Source organism: Cnephaeus nilssonii (assembly GCF_951640355.1).
Source record: "Cnephaeus nilssonii genome assembly, chromosome: 9".
Lineage (NCBI taxonomy): Eukaryota > Metazoa > Chordata > Mammalia > Chiroptera > Vespertilionidae > Cnephaeus > Cnephaeus nilssonii.
The window spans coordinates 54461034-54482169 of record NC_137080.1 but is presented as its reverse complement, the minus strand read 5'-3'; the positions used below and the strand labels follow the sequence as shown (position 1 = coordinate 54482169).

The window sequence follows — 21136 nt, the reverse complement described above, 5'->3', positions numbered from 1 at the left end:
GAACATGTTTCTTTAGTTCTAGAACAAATATAGATAGATCATTTAGATAACCACGGTATAAGGCATCTTACATAATTTAATCTGATCCTCTTTTAAAACTGAATATTGAGGCTCAGAACTTGCCAATTTGCATAACTGCACAACCAATTGCAAAAATAGATATATTAAGTAGAAGCTTCCTACCTCTTCTTCTGTATCCACATAGGGCAATGGACAGAACCAGTTAATCTACCAACAATGTACTTCTATATATATATATATATATAGTTACTGTTCTTGCTTCAAATAGCAATTACCCCCTTTCATCCTTATAAATCAACTAGAGGCCCGATGCACGAAATTCGTGCAAGAGTAGGCTTTTGCAGCCCCGGCTTCACCTGGAAGGTCATCCGGAAGTTCGTTCCGCTGTTCGGCCATTCAGTCGATTTGCATATTATGCTTTCATTATTATAGATTACCAACCAATATTTTTATAATTACAAACTTCTTTCTTACCCAGGTAAAAGTTTCCTTCACTGTCTTAATAAGCAAATATCCCTTTATAGCTGTTCTAAAAGATCCAATTAATATAAATTACACACTTGTTTTCTCACCTTAATAACTGTTGTTTGCTTACTTAACTACACTCTATTTCATTTTTCAAAGCTCACACACAATATGAAATCTTTGGGGTAGCAACAGGCACTAAGTATTGGTAAAGAAGCCTGTTTCTTCTAGTACAAAGGTGGAGATTTAATATTTCCTTCCTCTGAGAAAAGATTCTCCACCCTTTAATGAAATATATTAAGACTTCTGGACAGCTAATACTTAAACATATTCAGGAGCACAGTCTGTAAAATATAGTAAGGAATATTTTCACTTATTATATAAATTCCAATTATTTAGAATTATGATCATTTTCACATTAGCAAGAGCTCAATAAACATTTCTTGAGATTCTTGGCATTTCTCTATGCCTCAAAGCTTTCAAGTACGTCTTCTTTAAAAGGTAAAGACATGTTACAGATCTAACAGGTTTGAGCAACACGTATTAACCAGTTAATCTACCAACAATTAAAATTTATACAACTTTTACTTACATTTGATTCTTTGCTGCTTGCCTCTGAGCTTTTCTTTCTTTCCTTTTCTGATCTGGTGGCTTAGCAAAAACAATTTCAATATTTTCTCCTTCCAAGTCTTTGCCATTCATTTCTTCCATAGCCTTAAAAAAATGAGATATTTATCAATATGAGGCCTTCAAAACAATTACGATCCATTTAAAGTTAAAAAAATCATTTACCATTAACATTAAAAAGATTAAATAGGTTAGATTTTATTTAAAGATCCAGCTCCTCTTCAACTGATTGTCTTTTTACTTAGTTTAGCGAGTTACACAATTTGCTAAGGACAATAAAGTATGAATAGATTACCTGACCAGATTTTCCTTCCATTTTTTAAAAAACATTCTGATTCTAGGACAAAATAGTCTACTTTAGATGCCTATAATAATTGCCCCAGTTATTTACCTTGACAGCACCATCTCGCTCATCAAAATGAATAAAAGCATAATCTTTTAGTTTCTTCACTCGTTCCAGTTTCCCAAACTGACTAAATGCCTTTTCTAAAATCTCTTCTGTTACAGTATTGGCAAGGTTGCGTACAAACAGCACTTTTACCTGAAATTTAAGAGAAAAAAAAACAGAAACTCCTTGTATATTTCCGAAGAGTTCAATTTTCAAAATGCTACCACCCATCCTGCAAAGTTAACTTTAGTCAAAACCCATTAGAAGAATATCAAAAATATTTTTAAAAGACTTAAGTTTTCAACTCATTTGGGTATATACCAAGGAACTTGACTGCTGGGCAAAAAACTGAACAAACATCTCACCAAAGAACATATACAGAAGCCAAATAGGCATATGACAAGATGCTCAACATCATGTCATTAGGGAGTTACAAATTAAAACAACAGTGAGATACCATTACACACATATTATAATGGCCAAAATCCAAAACATTATCCCACCAAATGCTGTTGAGGATATGAAGGAACAGGAACATTGTTGGTGGGAAGGCAAGATAGAATAGCCAATTTGCAGAGCAGCTACTTAGAAAACTAAACATACTTTTACCATATGATCCAGCAAATTACACTCATTATTTACGCAAATGAGTTGAAAATACATCCACACAAAAACATGCATGTACACATGTACAGCATCTTTATTCCTAATTGCCAAAATCTATAAACAAGAAATCCTTTTGTAGGTGAATGGATAAGCTGTGGTACATTCATATAATGAAATATTATTCAGTGTTAAGAGAAATGAGCCAAGCCCTGGCCGGTTTGGCTCAGTGGATAGAGCGTCAGCCTGAGGACTGGAGGGTCCCAGGTTCGATTCCAGTAAAGGGCATGTACCTTTGTTGCGGGCACATCCCCAGTGGGGGGTGTGCAGGAGGCAGCTGATCGATGTTTCTCTCTCATCGATGTTTCAAACTCTCTGTCCCTCTCCCTTCCTCTCTGTAAAAAATCAATTAAAATATATACATATATATTTTAAAAAAAGAGAGAGAGAGAAATGAGCCAAGAAGCCATAAAGACATGGAGAAAACCTTAAATGCATATACCTAAAAGAAGGTAAGCTTAAAAGCTACATACTGTATGAGTCCAACTATATAACATTTGGGAAAAGGCAAAACTATGGACAGTAGAAATATCAATAATTGCCAGTGGTTAGAAGGGAGGAAAGGATGAATAGGCAGATCAAGGAGATTCCTAAGGCAGTGAAACTATTCTGTATGATACTACAGAGGTAAATAGTCATACATTTGTCAAACCCGAAGAATGTACAAACACCAAGAGCAAATTCTAATGCAACCTATGAATTTTGAGTTATAAAAGACCACATACTCAGTAGTTACTAAATTAGTAATTATTTTGCAACCAAAATGGAGGTGGTTATGTCCTAACAATGTGAATACCATGCTCTCTGAGATGGCTGCTGACCATTTAACACAGGTAGTCAAAACTAATTAAGACCTGCTTTTAAAATCTACTTAGCTAAAGGGGAGAGTGAGTGCTCAAAATATTAAGATAAATTCTTTCAATCCTGGAAGCTCTTAACAGTATAATTATAAAATGTGAGCTTTTTAGCTAAGGAACATTATCACTTGCTTCTAAGATACTCGAAATAGCATCCAAATTTCTTTATCTAAAGTGCTAACCCACTGAGAACTTAATAGCCAGAGGAAAAAAAGAATCCTAGGTAGCTTCTGTCCTCTAAACCACTTATCCTTTCTTAATATTCACAGTTCTGGCATTTCACTAGTGTCTTGATTTTAGGGAGATTCTTAAAAGACAAAGGTTTGCCCTAACCGGTTTGGCTCAGTGGATAGAGCGTCGGCCTGTGGACTGAAGGGTCCCAGGTTCGATTCCGGTCAAGGGCATGTACCTTGGTTGCAGGCACATCCCCAGTAGGGGGTGTGCAGGAGGCAGCTGACCGATGTTTCTAACTCTCTATATCCCTCTCCCTTCCTCTCTGTAAAAAAAAACACAACAACAATAAAATATATATATTTTTTAAAAAGACAAAGGGTACAATAACCTAACTGCAAAGTGCATTACTGAGTAAAGGATTAATTCAAGAGATGTTGGTTCTCATAGGATGTCTCAACTGACTGCTGAAGCAAGATGCCTAATAATAGCTAAACCTTGTAACTGCAGCAGCTCGGCTAAAGCCAATACAGTTCACTATTTTTAGGAGTAGGACATCTGAACAAAAACCATGTAAGCTAATGGCGCCATTCTCAAAAACTCAACGAAATTACTCTTAGAATCCACACAAAAGTAGAAGCAAACTGCCCTAGCTGGTTTGGCTCAGTGGATAGAACATCAGCCTGCGGACTGAAGGGTCCCAGGTTCAATTCCGGTCAGGGGCACATGACAGGGTTGCGGGCTTGATCCCCATTAGGGGACGTGCAGGAGGCAGCCGATCAATGATTCTCTCTCATCATTGATGTTCCTTTCTCTCTTTCCCTCTCCGAAATCAATAAAGATATATTAAAAAAAAAAAAAAGTGGAAGTAAACTATCTCCACAGCCATGTAGGCTAACTACTTCATCATGAACCTGACAACTACACAATTATGACCAAGTGCTCCATGAACAAATTTCTATACTCATTTTCCATGCATATGATACTTATTCTTTTTTTATACTTATTCTTAATAAAGAACACTTTTTAAAAAAATATTGTTTAAAAAAAGTACACAATTGTTTTATAAGTCATTCCTCCCCTGCCCCCACCCGTCTCTAAAGCCTTCCCCTCCCGTTACCAACCCCTTAAAAAAATTTTTTTAAATTTGACTGTCATTACCTTTGCCATAACCTCGGGATCAGGATCTTCTATAGGATCGGCCCATTCAACAGTTCCAACATTTCCCCAAACCTTGACTTTACCACTCATTAACCTACGCCTTGCCTGAGCAGCTGTTTTGTGATCCTCATATTCAAGAAAACAAAAGCCTCTGTTTTTTTTCTTGTCGTCTGGTTGATGGTATAAAATGACGTCTGTAAGACCCTCTGAAAGTAAGTAACCATTCCAGAGAAATTAGATAAAATAATAGAACAAGTAGATCAAATGATTTATTTTTCTAATAATATGTGAATATCAAAATAAAAAATAATCACTTATCTTTACAGGGGACTCACCAGATAATTTACCTTTGCAGAACACTTTACAAGTGTTCAAAAATATATGTGTGTGTGTGTGTGTAATGAGAGCTAAGGACAAATCTGCTTCTATTAATGAGGCATAAAATCTTTACATAGCTTCTTTAGGAAAATGGCAGTATAGGTCAGATATAGTTACACATTATTTTTATTATGCAAGTAAACACCTCTATTTTCTGAAATTACTCTTTTTTAGCCTCAGATATTGATTAGCTTTATTTAAAAGTAAATAGGATATATTAATTATTACATAAGAATTTCAAAAGTTCCTGGAGACTAACAGACTGATAATTTGTTCAATATTCAAAATGTTTGAATGCTGACAAAAATGTTTTAATGAAAGCACTGTCATTTGGATTATAAAAATTGCTTTACAGCTCAAAGAAATAGTACAATACTGACAATGTATAATCTCTGCTTATAGCAAGAGTACTTATATAATAAAAGCCTAATATGCAAATTGTCCCCTGGAGCGGGAGCTCAACCAGGGGGCAGGGCCAGTCGGCCAACTGCCCAAGTCCGCCTTTCCCCCTCTCTCCTCCCCACCCCGGCCGGCAGCCGCTAGGGACCCTACCCATGCGCGAATATCATGCACTGGGCCTCTAGTTATTCCTATAATGTGGAAAAATCAAATCATTACACATCTAACAACCCTACTAAGAGCGTCAACTACCACCTAAAAATGCATACAAACACGCAAATATAATTTTCCAAAAACAAGATGTACAACAATGATTCTGCAGACAGTTCAAATCCCAGTTGCGTTCCTTAGTAACTACATAACATTCAGCAAATTATTTCCCTAAACCCTTTGTACCTGTTTTCCTTATCTGAAAATGTCACCTATCTCACCCTGTCCAGTGTGGCTCAGTGGACAGAACACTGGCCCTCATAAGGAAGGGTGATGGGTTAGATTCCTGGTCAATGGCACGTACCTGGGTTGCAGGTTCAATACCCAACACGTGCAGGAGACAACCAATCGATGTGTCTCTCTCACATTGATGTTTCTCCTTCTCCCTCCTCACTCCCTTCTAAAAAAAAAAAAAAAGGAAAAAATATCCTCTAGTGAGGATGACAAAAAAAAGATAGTTACCTATCTCATATGGTTGTAGTGAGAATACAATGAGTCAATAACTGTAGTGTTTAACACAGTGCTTGTCACATAGAAGTATGCAATTACCTTCAGTATTAAAAGTTGCACCTCCTTCCAAATAAATCCAACTTACCTGTTACTTTGCTAAATTCTTCAAGAATCTGTTCCTTGGTTTTACTCTTAGGAATAGAGCCCACAAAAAGCCTATTGTTGGCAACCGAGATGCAGACACCAATGTGTTTTCCAGAACGAATTTCATGATTATTATACTGAAAGGGTAAAAAGTACACCAGTTTTTAAAATACTGATAATATTCAGTAAGTGCTCATTGTAGAAAGATATGCATATTCCATACACAAATACAAAATCTTTTGAACAAGTTAAAATGTCAACACTATGTTTCTCAAGAATTTATCCTTTAAAAAGTAGTTATGCCCAACTGGCATGGCTCAGTGGTTGAGCATCAACCTATGAACCAGGAGGTCACAGGTTCGATTCCAGTCCGGGTTGTAGGCTTGATCCCCAGTATGGGGTTGTGCAGGGGGCAGCTGACCAATGATTTTTCTCTCATCACTGATGCTTTCATCTCCCTCTCCCTCTCCTTTCCTCTCTGAAATCAATAAAAATATATTTATTTCGCTTAGCCTAATGTTCTACAGGCCCATCCATGCTGTTGTAAAAGTTCTTTCTTTTTTACAGAAGCATAGTATTCCATTGTATAGATAAACCACAGTATTTTAATCCACTCATCTGCTGGTGGCCACTTAGGCTATTTCCAAATCTTAGCTATTGTAAATTGCGCTATCAACAATAAAGAATTAAATACAGATACATACACACACAACATATATATATTTTAAAGTTACCATGGCCCAGCCAGTGTTGCTCAGTGGCTGAGTGTTGACCTATGAACCAGGAGGTCCTAGTTCGATTCTGGGTCAGGGCACATGCCCGGATTTCAGGCTCAATCCCCAGTAGGGAGTGCAGGAGGCAGCCAGTCAATGATTCTCTCCCATCACTGACGGTTATATCTCCCTCTCCCTCTCCCCCGCTCTATGAAATCAATAAAAATATGTATTAAAAAAAAAGTTACCATGAAGGCACTGTACAAGGAAATTATAATCTGAGACAGATATGAAGATTATACTGATAAAACACAATAAACAACTTTTGAATTAAATTAATGCAAAAAAAAATTGTCAAGACCTTGAAATTTGGAACTTAAGTCTAAAAGGGTTAGTCTGAATCCAACTCTACTCCCCCACCCCCAGTTAAATTTTATTAAGCCTGCAATAAAGTTGAAGGAAAAACAAGTAGAAACTACAAAATTATGGTAAAAAAGTAAACTTAATCTTCACATAACCATATCCTATAGAAGAGTGAAATATTGTAGAGATAAAACCCAATCTGTCAAAGTGACAAATATACCAATCTGTGTTAATTACCAAAGTTCAAAAGTATTCCAAGTTATCTGGAAAAGTGGATTATATATATTACATAGTAAAATCCACATCAAAATTTCAAGGTAGTAATAATGGTGTCAGCAGCAACAATAATTGATTAATCCTCCTCCACATCTGGCCTCAATATCTACCTTAAATGACATACAAGCAAAGCTATACAAACTAAAGAATCAACATGAATTTCCATATAACATATAGACCAGCCTGGTGGCAAAAGTAAAACCACTCTTCTCTCCCTATTATTCCCATTCTTAATAACAGGTTAAGTCAGAAAACAGATCTCTCCCTATCCCTTTCCCCATCTCCAGATATTCAAATTTTAACATAATGCTCAAACACCCTTCCTTCAGTTCAGAACAGTTATACTTCCAAACCCACCACTCCATTCACTCTACACAAGTCTGTGGTCATTATGACCCCAGGACTCTCTCTACTTATTCCAGAGACATTTTTTTTCCAAATAATTTTTTGCCTATTGAAAAAAAAACTCTCAAAGGCTTCCCATCACCAAAAAGATAAAGTTCAAATACCTGTACATTTTAAGTCCATCCTAAAATGCCTTAATCTCCACAATACTATAATCTTAACTATTTACATCATTTCTCAAACAACTTTCATCCTAACCAAGCCTCTGAATAAAATGCTTTCCCTGAAACTTCCACCATCCAAACTCCTCTGCATACTTGTAGATTTGAGCTCAACCATCAGAATACCCTACATCCCTAAATCCTATAAAGGTCAACAAAAGCACTCTTCTATGTTAACATAGACCAATAGTTCTCAACAGGAGTGATTTTTGACTCCCAGGACATTTGACAATGTCTAGAGACTATTTTAGTTGTCAACTAGGATTGGGAGGCTTGCTGCTGGTATTTAGTGGATAGGTAGAGGTCAGAGATATTACTAAACATACTGCAATTCACAGGATAAACCAGCATTAAGAAAGAATTATCTGCTCTATGAGGCTGAAAAATCATGCCACAGGCCGTTTTCTCACAGTATTTACATTCTATTTATACCAAAAACCTCTTAAAAGTAGAAATATATGGGTTACCTGCAAATAGCAGAGTTATGGCTGAATCCATCATTGCATGAGATTATAGACAAGTAGACTACGATATCCTATTTCACAAACAAGTTCACCTAATACAATAAATTTTCAGCTATGTATATTTCCCAGATTTTTATAATCTAGCATCAAATAGGTTAGTGCAAATCAATGGCTTTCAATTTGGTCATTTCATCTTTTTTAACTCCAGGAGTTGACAAAAACAATTGAAATATCAAAAAAATAAATAAAAAAAAGGAAGGGAAGGAAATACAAAGTGTTTAAAGGGAGAAACAGGAGTTATTTTTAAGATGACAGGATTTGGTATAGCTTTCCCTTTTACATTTTTGTTCCCCAAATGTTCTAAGAGCAGGAACTGTTTAAGAAAATACTTGTGTGTGGTTTTAATTTTCTTTAAAAAATTTTAATTACTGGTTATACCACTTCCATCAATATCTACAATGCTGCTTCAAAGCAGTAATGTTCCTATTATTATGGACAGAAGAAAAAGTTCTTCCCTTCCAACCCATTATCATGAGCCCTGCTATGTTTAATCAAGGCAGGGTAGGCAAAAGGTATATTAAGGATGGCTGTGGTCTCTGAACAATATAAATGACATGAAGATTTAGCAGGATTTATAAAGTAAACTGTAACTCTTCATATTATTTTACTTAAAAACAAAAAAAAGACTTGAAACAATCACAGCTAGCCCATAGAGTAAACTGGCTCTCCAGTGAAAGTAAGTCACTAAGGAACAAAGATCCTCTGAACATATTGTTCAAGTAAAGCAAAGGTACTAGAAATAAACATTTCTTTAAACAATGTCCAATTTCCCACATGCAGATTAAGCATGCACTTTCATATATATATATGAATTGCTTAACTTTTCTAATTTTTCAGTTTTAAAGACCAATCAACTTAAATTCAAAAATAAACTTCACATCCCAGCTGGATATCAGTGAGTTAGATAGAAAGGCATTACAAAAATCTCTCCTTAAGAGAGATTCTAATTTGCTGATAAACCTAACTCTCAAGTGTTAGTATATCAGGCCACTATGATGGTTTCATAATTTTTAAAAAGCGAGGTCTTTCTAAACTCTTCTAGAAAAATGGGCACTGATGTTAAGTTTTAGAATCTAGCTTTCAGATCTAGTACCACAGTGAGGTGACCAAATAAAATAAAGATGAATTTTGAACATTAATCAATGCAGTTTCAGTATTTCAAACACCAAAACAGTTGTACCGTCTGGAACATTTCTGTCATCTAGGCTCAAAATAACAAGTCATTTTTTCCTTTTCTCATAGCCAGTCACAAATCCCCAGAAATTTAGCAATCTCAGATTTGGAATCTGATCCAGAAGTGGATGCTCAATCCTAACTCTTCTTATAGCAGCAAAGCCATTACCTGCAAGCTTGTCTACTTTATTTTTAAACATTTAATTACAAAGTCTTCTTTACACACTTAACCAAAATTTACTTCCCCAAAAATTCTACAGTAACTCTATTTCCTCCTCCAAATGACAGCACTTCATTTATCTGCACACAATGCTGAAGACTCAATTGTTCTCTATATGCTCGATTAATAATCACTCCTTCCCTGATATTGGCAAACTAAAGTGCCTCCTAGAGTGTCACCAAATAGTGACACCCATAACATAATATTGTAGATGCAGACTGAGACTGAGGAGTTTATAATAAGCTGGAGACTATTACTAATCTTCCATTTCTAGACACCATGCCTCAATAACATGTAGTCCATGATTACCTTAGCTTATTTGGCAACTACACCACACTGCTGACTCACACTACAGCTTCCATGCGATATTAGTTGTATAGAACTTGTCTTTTGCCCTCACTCAATTCCATCTTGCTGGTGTGAACTATCTGTCCACCAAAATCTTTTGAGATCCTGATATTGTCATCCAGGCCTTTTATCACTTCATGCAGATTCAAGTCACCCAAACATGTCAAGGGCAATCGAACTATGCCCTCATTTACATCACTGGGGAAAAAATTAGAACCAATAATACACCATTGACTATCATTTCTCCCTTCAAAATCTTTAATCTCTCCTTTATATTGCTGCCTCTCTCCTGGCCTTTGTTCTCTTCACCGAAACATCCATCACTGTTCTGCCATTTATATCATGCTACCCATACCAAGGCTCAACATTTTAATGGCACCATGCAACTTAGCCCAGCAGTCATGACTAATGCTTTCTGGCACTGACTTTATACAAGTTTCAACTCCTACTTCTTTCCACCAAACACACTGCTTTAACTAGAGTCACCACCTATTTCCTTCATTATCCTGATCAAGCCTCTTTATCACAAAGCCTTCTCTAAGCAATCTATCCCTTCATCCCTCAGTTACCCTTGGAACCCACTGCGTCTACTTTAATTGTAATTAGCCTCACATGTCCTGGAAACTCTTAAGTCAAGAGCTGAATCAAACTACCTTGTATGCCCATAATAAAAATTTTCATGGTAAGTCCACTAAATATTTGCTAAATTGCTACTAAAATATTTTTGTGGAGCTATCTTGTCAGCTGCCTTCATCAAAATGACTGTGCACATGTTCTAGTGGTGTATAAGCACTTTGGTAAATAAAACCATCAGTAGCTATAAAATCATAATTTTTAATATGCAAATAGAGATCAACCATTCCAGTGTTTGTAACACTGGCACTATTAGTATTTTCAGCAGGATTTTTCCATTACACAGGGGTTACCAGCCATCATTACCTAAAAGATAAATCATTAAGTAAGGATATAAAATAATAACAATATTAATACAAATAAGTAATGCAATAAATATAAGAGTAAACTCTGTGTAGAGAACTCACAACTATAAACCTACTTTTTGACCACCCTGTATAGGACTATAATGGGCATTGCAACACCAGTGACCTTAAGCTCCAATCCTAGCAGCATACCTACACACACTTGCCTGCTCTTCCTCCTAATCTTTGTGACAATGCCAACCACTACATATACTTCCAAATATTCCCCAGGGGGTGAGGGGAAAAGCTTCACCACCACCACCACCATCCCCCATTCATCTACAATAATCCCCTTGACTGAAGGTAGCACAGAATAAATCACTGCAAATGGAAACTAGAAAATCTTTCAATAGCAAAAAGGCCCACAGCTAATATAGGAATATTATAAATTCTAAGGGTCATAAATAATGGATTAAATGACACTGGCCTGCCAGTCAGGTTACATATCCAGGACCTACTGCATAGTGGCACTGTTCTAAATGACAGGGAACACAGTCCTGGCCAATGTGGCTCAGTTAGTTAAGCACCATCTTGTACACTGAAGAGTCGCTAGTTCAATTCCCGGTCAGGAAAAGTAGTGTGTGCGGGAGGCAGCCGATTAATGTTTCTCTCTCACATCAATGTTTCCCTCTCTCTCTCCCTCCCTCCCTCTAAAATCAATAAAAACTTATTTTTTAAAATACAGAAATGTCAGGGAATACGGGGGGAGGGGGGGGAAGAGCTTATATTCTGATGAGACATAAGCAAATAACTTATATAGTGAAGAAATAATTTTAAGTACATCTAAGCATTCTATTTTATCAAGTTCATAATACCATCATGGGGCAGCTGGGTGCTTGGTGCTCAAAGACAGAAAAAGCCTTCTAAGAAGACTTGATAAGAAGGCAGCAGCCGTGATAACTGGTTGAAGTGTTAGAAAACAGGACAGCAGAAGGTAACCTTGAGATGCAAATAGAGCTTATGTGCAGGACAAAAATGGTGAAGTATGGATGGAAGGATAATAAAGAGTAAGAGGAGAAAGGTTAAGAAGAAACTTGAGAAGACAGGACCTCTTTTGGAAACCATTATTAGAGTTTTCAGCATGGGAATGTTTGTGATCTAATCTATGTTGGTGAATGGTTAAAACTGTAAAGAAGTAATACAGAGCAGTGAGCCTAAGTAAGAGGATTATTTAAATAGTACCTTAGACTAGGATAGCAGTGAAGCTACTGTTGGCTTAATTTGTTATATCTAGTTAACAATAGGCACTCCTAAGCAAACCCAGTATCAAACTAAAGCAGTATGACCTCAGTAAGCCACCCAGCCTATTTACTCTTCTACAAAATGAAAATAATTCCATATACCTTTAAGAATGGGTTGAGGTGGAACCCTATATAATAAAAGCCTAATATGCTAAGTGTCCAGTCATCCATTCAACCAAAGTATAATATGCTAATGATATGCTAAGGCCACTCAACCGCTCGCTATGATGTGCACTGACCACCAGGGGGCAGACACTCCAACCATTAGTTTAGCTTGCTGCTGGGGTTCCAGGCAATCCGGATCCGGACTGAGCAAAACTGGCTAGACATGCCCTGGAGCCCCCCTCGCCCTGGCCTGCACCCTCTCGCAATCCAGGACCCCCTCGGGGGATGTCCAAGAACTGGTTTCAGCCCAATCCCGCAGGCCAGATCCCACAGGCCAGGCCGAGGGACCTGGGCCTCTAGTTTCAAGATAAAAGTGGAGCACCTAGCACAGCTCCTATGCCTTAAAAAGCATTCAGGTGGTAGCTATTATTCACCTTTCCACAAATTTAGTTCTAAATTATTATCATTTGGGGATGAATTTTTTATTACCCAAAATCCAAGGCAGATATTGGCTGAAAATGAGGTCATTTAAGTTTGCAGTTGCTTCTAACTCCATGCCTCTTCAGCAATTAACATCAATTAACCCATTTTTACAAATAATTCAGACGCAAATTTAAAATCTACAATGCTTTTAATCTGTGGAGGAAAATTATTGCTGAATCGCCCTAAAACTGGTTTGGCTCAGTGGATAGAGCATCAGCCTGCAGACTGAAGGGTCCGGTCCCGGGTTCAGTTCTGGTCAAGGGCACATGCCCAGGTTGCAGGCTCAATCCCCAGTAGGGGGTGTGTAGGAGGCAGCCGATCAATGACTTTCTCTCATCATTGATGTTTCCTATCTCTCCTTCTCCCTTCCTCTCTGAAATCAATCAATCTCACTCACACACACACACACACCCCAACCTCATCCAAATCAACTTGAGTTTTGTATTTTAGAATTTTTAATTTCCTCAAAAGTCTAGTCTCTTCTTTTACTGCTAAATTAAGGCAAATCTCCCAATTTTATTATCACCATAATCCTAGTCACATTGAAGCGTCTTTTATAAAAAAGCAATGATATGTTCAATTCATCCCAGTAGATATATACCACTATCACTAAGAATATATTTTAAAAGCACCAAAATAAAATGCCAATCCTCCTACCCATCAGACAGTAATAAAAAATAAGTATGACCCAGCCAGTGTGGCTCAGTAGTGGAGCGTTGACCGAAGAACCAGGAGATCACGCACGGTTCGATTCCCAGTCAGGCATGTGCCCAAGTTGCGGACCTGATCCCCAGTGTGGGACCTGCAGGAGGCGGCCGATCAATGATTCTCTCTCAATGTTTCTATTGCTCTCTCTCCCTTCCTCTCTCTAAAAATCAATAAAAATATTTCTTTAAAAAAATTAACCCTTAGCATCTTCAACTATCAAATATAGGAACTTCAGTCACAGAATTTAATAAAACTAGTTTGAAGGAGAGTTATATAAGCCATAATTTAAAACATTAAAATTCTTTTTTAAAGTTAGAAAAATCACAAGGTCCTCACCTAATAACTTGTATTTTTAAATCAAGCATTGCCACTCACCACAAAATCATTTATTTCATAAACTAGAAATTTATCATCACAATGTTTTTGTGAAATATTTTTGAAAAAGGTATGCCCAAAAACTCTGGGAGCCCTACCTAATACAGTTACTTTCTTAAACTTTAACCTTCCTATAAATTATAAGCAATAATCACTAAGCCAGATGTTTCATAGAACCAGGTATTCTGCCATACTACCATACAGATCCTGAGTCTGATCAACTAACTACATGTGCAAAGAATACTGCTACAGTGTGTACACAGAGAATGTAAAAGACAGGCAGTCAGGAAAAAAAAATGGCTTTAAAGATACTGCATGTGAAGACTGAAGGGGGAAAAAAAACCAACTTACCAGTTTAACAGCCTCCTGAGCTGCTTCTTTTGCACAAAAAGTGACAAACGCATAACCTCTATTGAGACCTGTGAGTGGATCCATCATTAGACGAAGATCCCATATAGGTCCAGCTTTCTCAAATAATGGAACAAGTTCATCCTCAAATAGATCTCTTGGGATCTTCCCCACAAAAATCTGTAAATTAAATATGAAGTAAAAACCATGGAGAGTTCCTTTAGGAAACCAGACACCTGTGCATTTATGACAAAAAGTACAAGTTTTTAGTTTCTTTACCTCAGTGCCAACAGAAGGCTGCTGACCTGAATAAACGGAATCTGGAGGTGGTCCCCCATATTTCCTCTGTCCAGTGGTCACATCAAGTGTGTAGCCTGTTCTTTCCAAGAGTGCCTTAAAGAATTCAAATGTCATTAATACATTTAATTCACAAGACCACACTTGCATTTAGCAGTTAAAATTTGAAATAAATCTTGTTCAAATTTTCCTCTTTATCTTGGCAACATTCCTACAAACAGGTTTCTGGTGTCTGTTTTAGAATTTCTCCTTTAATATACACTTGTAATAGCCCTAATTTATAGTGAAAAATCTCAAGGTCCTGTTCAAATTATTTGCTGGTCTCTAATTATTGAGTGTGCTTAGTGAACAATAGGAAACATATTAATCCACCAACAACTTTCAAGGCATGGTGTATGTATTCTAATACCTCCTAAAAAATGACTGCACTGCCCTAACCAGGTAGCTCAGTTGCTTAGGAGCATTGTCCCAATATGCCAAGTTGTAAGTTCCATCTCTAGTCAGGGCACATATAAGAAGTAGCCAATGGAAGCATCAATGAGAGCAATAGAATCTTAAAAAAAAAAAAAAAGGCTGAGTTTAATTCACTCCTGAAGGAGGAGATGAATAAGTTACATCTCCCAAATCTGGATTTCTTATCCAATAAATTCCCTATATCCCACACTCCTCGTACACACTGCCATTGTGGGCATGTCGCCAAACTTTATAGAAATTACACTCCTCAAATTAATTAGTTAAGTCCAGAAACTTAGGAGCTACAGGAAAAACAACCTCTTATTCATTTGACAGTCAATATTTCACAGAATAACAGAAAAAAAATAAAAAAGCCAAATGACTTTGAAAACTTTATAAAATTGAAACAGTGTAAAATAACTTCTACATTTTATCTCTCTGAAAGTGAACTGTTAAAATTTACACTCATATTTACTTAGAGCATTAGGAGTTTCTCTTCATCCCTTATTATAAGCAAAAGTACTAGGAAAGTAGTAGTCCATGGTTAGCCTAAGGAAAAAACCAAGAATTATTCCCCTTCACCATCTCAAACCGCAAAGCACAAAACCAGTTTTCCAAATAATAAAACCAATCTGATAATTAGCTAATAAATTGTGAAATAAAAATACACCAGGCACATAACTTAGCAAAATTCTGTTTAATAATTTGGGATCACCTGTCTCTGAAAATGACCAGACACATTTAAACATTTTCTACTCAAAGAACATTAAGTGAAGAAATACTGTAAATGACAAAAACTCCTCTATTCCTAAACTTTAAAAAAGCATTAAATATTTTAAGCAGTCTTTTTCTATTATACCCAAATGTTTGCTTGAGGGTGCAACATTGGGTTAGTAACAAAAATAAACTCAAACCTATTACTATCACATAAACTAAACCATTAACTGGCTCATCTTCCCTTTTTCCCCATATGTAATCCCTGTACTTCTTATATCTTAATTTTTATATATGACCCAAATAATACCTTTTATGTCAATCCCTAAAAACAAAAAGGAAAAACATATTCCTTGTTAAACCACCTATAAAAATGCTTCTGCCTCCTCACAATTTAAGTTACAGTAACACTTTAAGCTACTCCCTTCCAAAGATAGAACTGAAAGTCACACAAATTACACTTTAAACTTTTTATAAAATCTTAGTAAGTCTAACTCCCAATGTAGATTTAATTACATTGGTAAAATTTCTATGGAAGTTAGATTTACAGTTCAAACACAATTCACTGACAGCTAGACCTGTGAAAGCCTCAAATTTATGAATGCCCTTAACCACTAACTCTATATTCAAAGCTTCATTCTTCCCACACCATTAAAACACCACCTAACACCTATACTGTTTTAATAACTGATTTTCTTAAACCATAACTCATAGTTCAAGAGCACTGGCACACTATATTAAGAACACCAGGTAAGCCCCGACAGTGTAGCAGTGGTTGAGCGTTGACCTATGAATCAGGAGATCCTGGGTTGGATTCTGGATCAGGGCACATGCCTGGGTTTCAGGCTCTATCTCCGTAGGGGGCGTGCAAGAGGCAGCCAATCAATGGTTCTCTCATCATAGATGTTTCTACCTCTCTCCCTCCCTCTCTGAAATAAGTATTTTTTAATGAAATCAATGAAATTAAAAAGCAAAAGAACACCAGGTTAAAACTAGTATGATCACCACAAAGATCAAAACCTACGTAATTGACTTTGAGGACATTTACTATTTTATAGGACCTTAAAAAAAAAAAAAAACCTCCCACTCCTAGCCCGTTTTCTCACTTTCGTTTCCATGCTGCTTTTAGGAATGAACAAATTAGCCATAATAACGAAGGGGAAAGAAGGCAGTATTAAAATTCTAAATACATTTCATTTGAGGGCTTGAGAATCCTAAGAGAAGGAGTCAACCGCTAAATGTACACTCTTCATCAGCCTGGGCTGAACTGATCCCCTCCCATTTTGGTTCCACTGTCAGTAACCTGGACTTGCAGATTTTCAAAAACCATCTAAAATATGGTGGATGGACTTTTTTTCAATCTTTTATTTAGAAAACCAATAGCAAAGGTTTAACATCAGTATAGCTGGGAAACAAAACAAAAAACCCACAACCTTAAGAACAGCGAATTGTTTTAGAAACCAACAGTTAAAGGCAGAAAACTTTTCAAAAATAGTAATTAGGAAAAAAATGCAAATTTATCTCATGGTCATTAATTCTCAATTAACTTTAAAAAAAACTAATTTCACATCCACAGAATATTTAGCAAAGCTATAAAATAATTAAAAGAACTTTAAAACTGAAGGGAGCAAAGTACTTTTTTAAGACATACCTTAATTTTTGCCTCATCTGGTCCTTTGCTAGAATCCGCTACTTTGGTCCCCTGTTTTTCTCTCTGCCTGTAAGTCTTCATGACTCCACATAAAAAGGCACTTTTGTTCTGAAAAGTAATTTTCCAATCCTATTTAATAATTATGTCATCTGTATCTTATTAAATCAAACTTAAACTACATCAAAACTACTCAAGATTTTTATTCTTTTCATGCTGACATTGAATTAGTATTACCTGAACATGAGAGAGATCACTGTCTTTAAACTGCTGAAGAACTGCCAATGCGCCGTCTTCATTGAATTCCTTTAAAGCTTCGATAGCTCTTTCATCTAAATCACTATGTGCAACCAGCCCTGGAGAAGAAAAAACTTAATTAGTTGTCCACTTTTAATATTTTTGGAAAGATCTTTTTTTAAAGAAAATACCAGATTTACCAATAAAGGTAGCATGTGTGCCAACTAAGTATTCTTCCATTCCTTACCATCTATTTAATGACAAACACATACTTTAGCCATTCTGAAACTGCACTCTGAACTAAAGAAGCCCTCTCAACCACACTTACAATAATGACTCAATTTCTTTTAGACCTTTTTCTCGAAGTCAGATAGTTCTGAATACTAAGTATTTCTACAGTAAATACACAAATCCTAAAATCAACCAACAAAAAACCAAGGCTGACAACTGAACCTCTACCCATTTCAAATAACCACTAGAAAAAGCAAAAGCCACACCAAGACAGACAGACAACCAGCCTACAGTTACCAAATTAATTAGGAAGAATCCTACTATAAAAATACCCCCAAAAGTCACATGGCCTGTTCCCAACAGTTAGCAGCTGTTGCTACCATCATATACTTATTCATCTGGCCAGCCAGCCTTAATTTACCTCCTAACCTTTCTATCTTCCTTCCCTCCCTCTACTATGTACAGTACACCTTAACCTCTAGTTCACAACTATCACAACAAGGCAAAACAAAACTCCAGTTCCCACACTTATTGGAAACCACAAAAAGTTGCTATTTTAGCTCAAAGCCAGAAATCCAATAGAAAAATTTCATAATATAATTTTGCAAGTGTTAGTTCTTACCTGCAACGTAAATTTCATCTAGTTTTTCAGCAACTTTCTGTGGTAAACCAGCATCAAGCAATGTCTGAAAATTTTCTGAATGGATAACTGCAGAAGTAGTATCCATGGGCTCTTCAGTACCATTTCCATTAACATGTTCTGTAGCCATGTTTCCAGAGATCTGTTCAAACGCAATAAGCAAAATTAAACTAGGATCTTCAAAAAGGGTAGAGGACAAAATGAGAGCCCCAATCTTGACTTTCTCTACCAAGTTCCACACCAGCCTGTGCCTCCCTTGAAAGAAGCCTTAAAGTCACTCTCGCCTGACAAGCCTGATGAGCGAGGGGCAAAAAAGGATTCACTTGTTTTTCCTTAGCACCACCCCTGGCTCACCTGCTAACACTCCCTAGGAAAAACGACATTACAAATGGAGCCCAATCAGCTGAGGACCAGCCAGCGTGCCACATGCAGCTGTGCCCACACAGAGAATGAGGTGCGTGTGGGTCAAGCAAAGCTCGGCTCTTCCCTCTCTCTCAAAGGTAAACCCCCAAAGTGCGCGCTTTTCCCGCCTGCCGCTGATAGATCAGGAACAACAGCTAGCGAAGAACAAAGCGCTCACACAAGATACCTTCCCACCACCCCACTTCTCCACCCTTCACCCCCGCACCCCAAAGCCCGCCCCCGACTCCACACCCAGAGAGCGGCAGCCGCACCGCTAAGGGCAACAGGAGCCCATTAGAAACACGTGCTCTGCGCCTTCAAATGTCCTACAACTTCCTCCAACGGAAACCCACCGAGTCCCAGGCCAAGACGACCGTCACCGGCTCCCAACATCAACCCGAAGCCGCGGTCCGAGTTCCCGGAAAGCATCGGCAGCACAACCTCACCCCTCAACACCGACGCCGCGTCGGCGACAGGCCACAGGATCTCCCCGCCCCCCACCCCCACCGTGACACATGGCTCTCTCCGCCCCGGCCGCCGGCGGACCCCCGGCCGCCCGCCTGCGCCCGGCCAGCCGCGAGCAGCGGCGCGCGGTGCAAGCCCCCACCCCTCCCCGGTCCGGACGGCGACGGCGGCGCCCCGGCCAGCTGTCCCACCCCCGGACCGGGGCCGACCACCCGGCGGCGCGACGGCGTTCCGCGAACTGCCCGACGCCGACCGGACCGCGAGGACCACTCCAGCCCGCCTCCCGGCTGCGGGACGGGACCAGCTCCTCTCCGCCCACTCCCGCGCCGCGGCGACAGCCACGACAGCACCAACTCCGCCGCCGCTCGCCGTCCGCGCGGTCACGGGGCCGCCGCCGCCTCCCGGGAGCGCCGCAGACAAAGCCCGGACGGCGGCAGCACATGGAGTGGAGGAAGTGGCGGCGCGGGCCGCGGCCTGCTCCCCAGCAGCCCCAGCCAACGTGCTCCTGTTCTCATTGGAATCCATTTTCCAGAAAAGCCGGTTTCTCCCCACACCGCCCTCCCCCAAGCCCACTCCACAATGTCACGAAGCACCCCTCCCAAACCCGGCTCCTGGCGGTCGTTACCTCCCCGTTGGGCTGCGGCGGAAGAATCCTGTCCGAGGAGATCGGGTTGCGGGAAACGCGTGCTCGCTGCTCCCTGTGTCCAGCGCGAGTGGAGCTGTTGTAAAATGGCGGCCGAAGCTCACGCCGCTGGCAGCAAACCCGATCCAGTTCCACTCGCCTCCGAGCGCGCTCCCCGTGCGCGCGCGCCCCCGCGTGACCCCCTCCTTCCCTCCCCTCCCCTCCTGGCGCGTCCGCTCCTCTCACTCACTCCCTCAGCCCCTGCCCTCCTCCAGCTCCTCCTTCTCCCCCTACCACCGCCGCCGCCGCCGCCACCAGCCTCCGTCCACCTTCTCCCCTCAGCCTTCCTTCTTCCCCTCCCTGCTCCTTCCCCCACCGCTCCCGCTCCCGTCCGCGGCCGTTCGGGTACGACTGGCCGCCCTTCCCCGCCTCGCTCGCTCGCACGCTCGCTGGCTCCCTCGCTCTCGCTCTCTCGGCCCCGTCCCCCGTCCCTGCCGAGTCCGCTCCTCTCTTTCTCTCTCCCGCGCTGACGTGACGACGTCGCCGACGCCTCGGGACGCGCGCCTCAGGGCTCCGCCCCTCGCCCCCGGGGGGCTGGGGGCCGCGAGACCCCGCCCTTCCGCTCCGGCGGCGGCCGAGGGGCCGAGAGTGAATGAAAGGCCCGCCCCTTCCCCTCCCGACACCCCGCCCCCCGCTCCCCTCCCGGCGGGGCGGGGCGGCCGGCTCAGCGTGTCCCACTCGTTCTCCTTTGTCAGGAGACAGGCATCTCCCCACCCCGCCCCACCCCACCCCACTCCCTCCGCCGCGACCCGCGCGCGCCGCCCCCACTGAGCGCCCTCCCGCCCCACCCCCGGCCGTGTCCCGAGCCCGCGAGACGCCGGGCGGGGGCTCCGAACGCGGCCGCCGCTCCCCGCGTGGGGGGCACCCACCGGTCCGTGCGCACCGGACCCCGCCCCAGCGCCGCGGCCGCGTAGCCGTTCCAAGCGGTGTCCACGCCGCCGCCGCCGCCGCCCCACGCGCTCCTCGCTGGGGAAGCTGCGAGCGCACGTGTCCCCCGGGGCGGGGCGAGGCAG

The 21136-nt window shown here is 40.3% G+C and overlaps 1 protein-coding gene across 5 annotated transcripts in view; it reads right to left on the bottom strand.

The window, feature by feature from the left end:
- Positions 1–20346, bottom strand: part of SYNCRIP (synaptotagmin binding cytoplasmic RNA interacting protein) — a 25452-nt gene extending 5106 nt beyond the window's left edge. The window contains exons 1-10 of one of the 5 annotated variants that reach the window (XM_079780532.1): positions 20067–20341; positions 18557–18716; positions 17704–17822; positions 17470–17577; positions 14634–14747; positions 14358–14534; positions 5936–6071; positions 4354–4559; positions 1505–1654; positions 1079–1200 (exon numbers count right to left, since the gene is read on the bottom strand). In XM_079780532.1, coding sequence (XP_079636658.1) covers positions 1079–1200; positions 1505–1654; positions 4354–4559; positions 5936–6071; positions 14358–14534; positions 14634–14747; positions 17470–17577; positions 17704–17822; positions 18557–18704 — 1280 coding nt within the window. In that variant the 5' untranslated portion in view covers positions 18705–18716; positions 20067–20341. Of the gene's footprint in view, positions 1–1078; positions 1201–1504; positions 1655–4353; positions 4560–5935; positions 6072–14357; positions 14748–17469; positions 17578–17703; positions 17823–18556; positions 18717–20066 lie in introns of all 5 variants that reach the window. The other 4 variants (XM_079780534.1, XM_079780533.1, XM_079780531.1 and 1 more) reach the window with 4 other exon arrangements.
- Between the last annotated feature and the right edge of the window lie 790 nt (positions 20347–21136).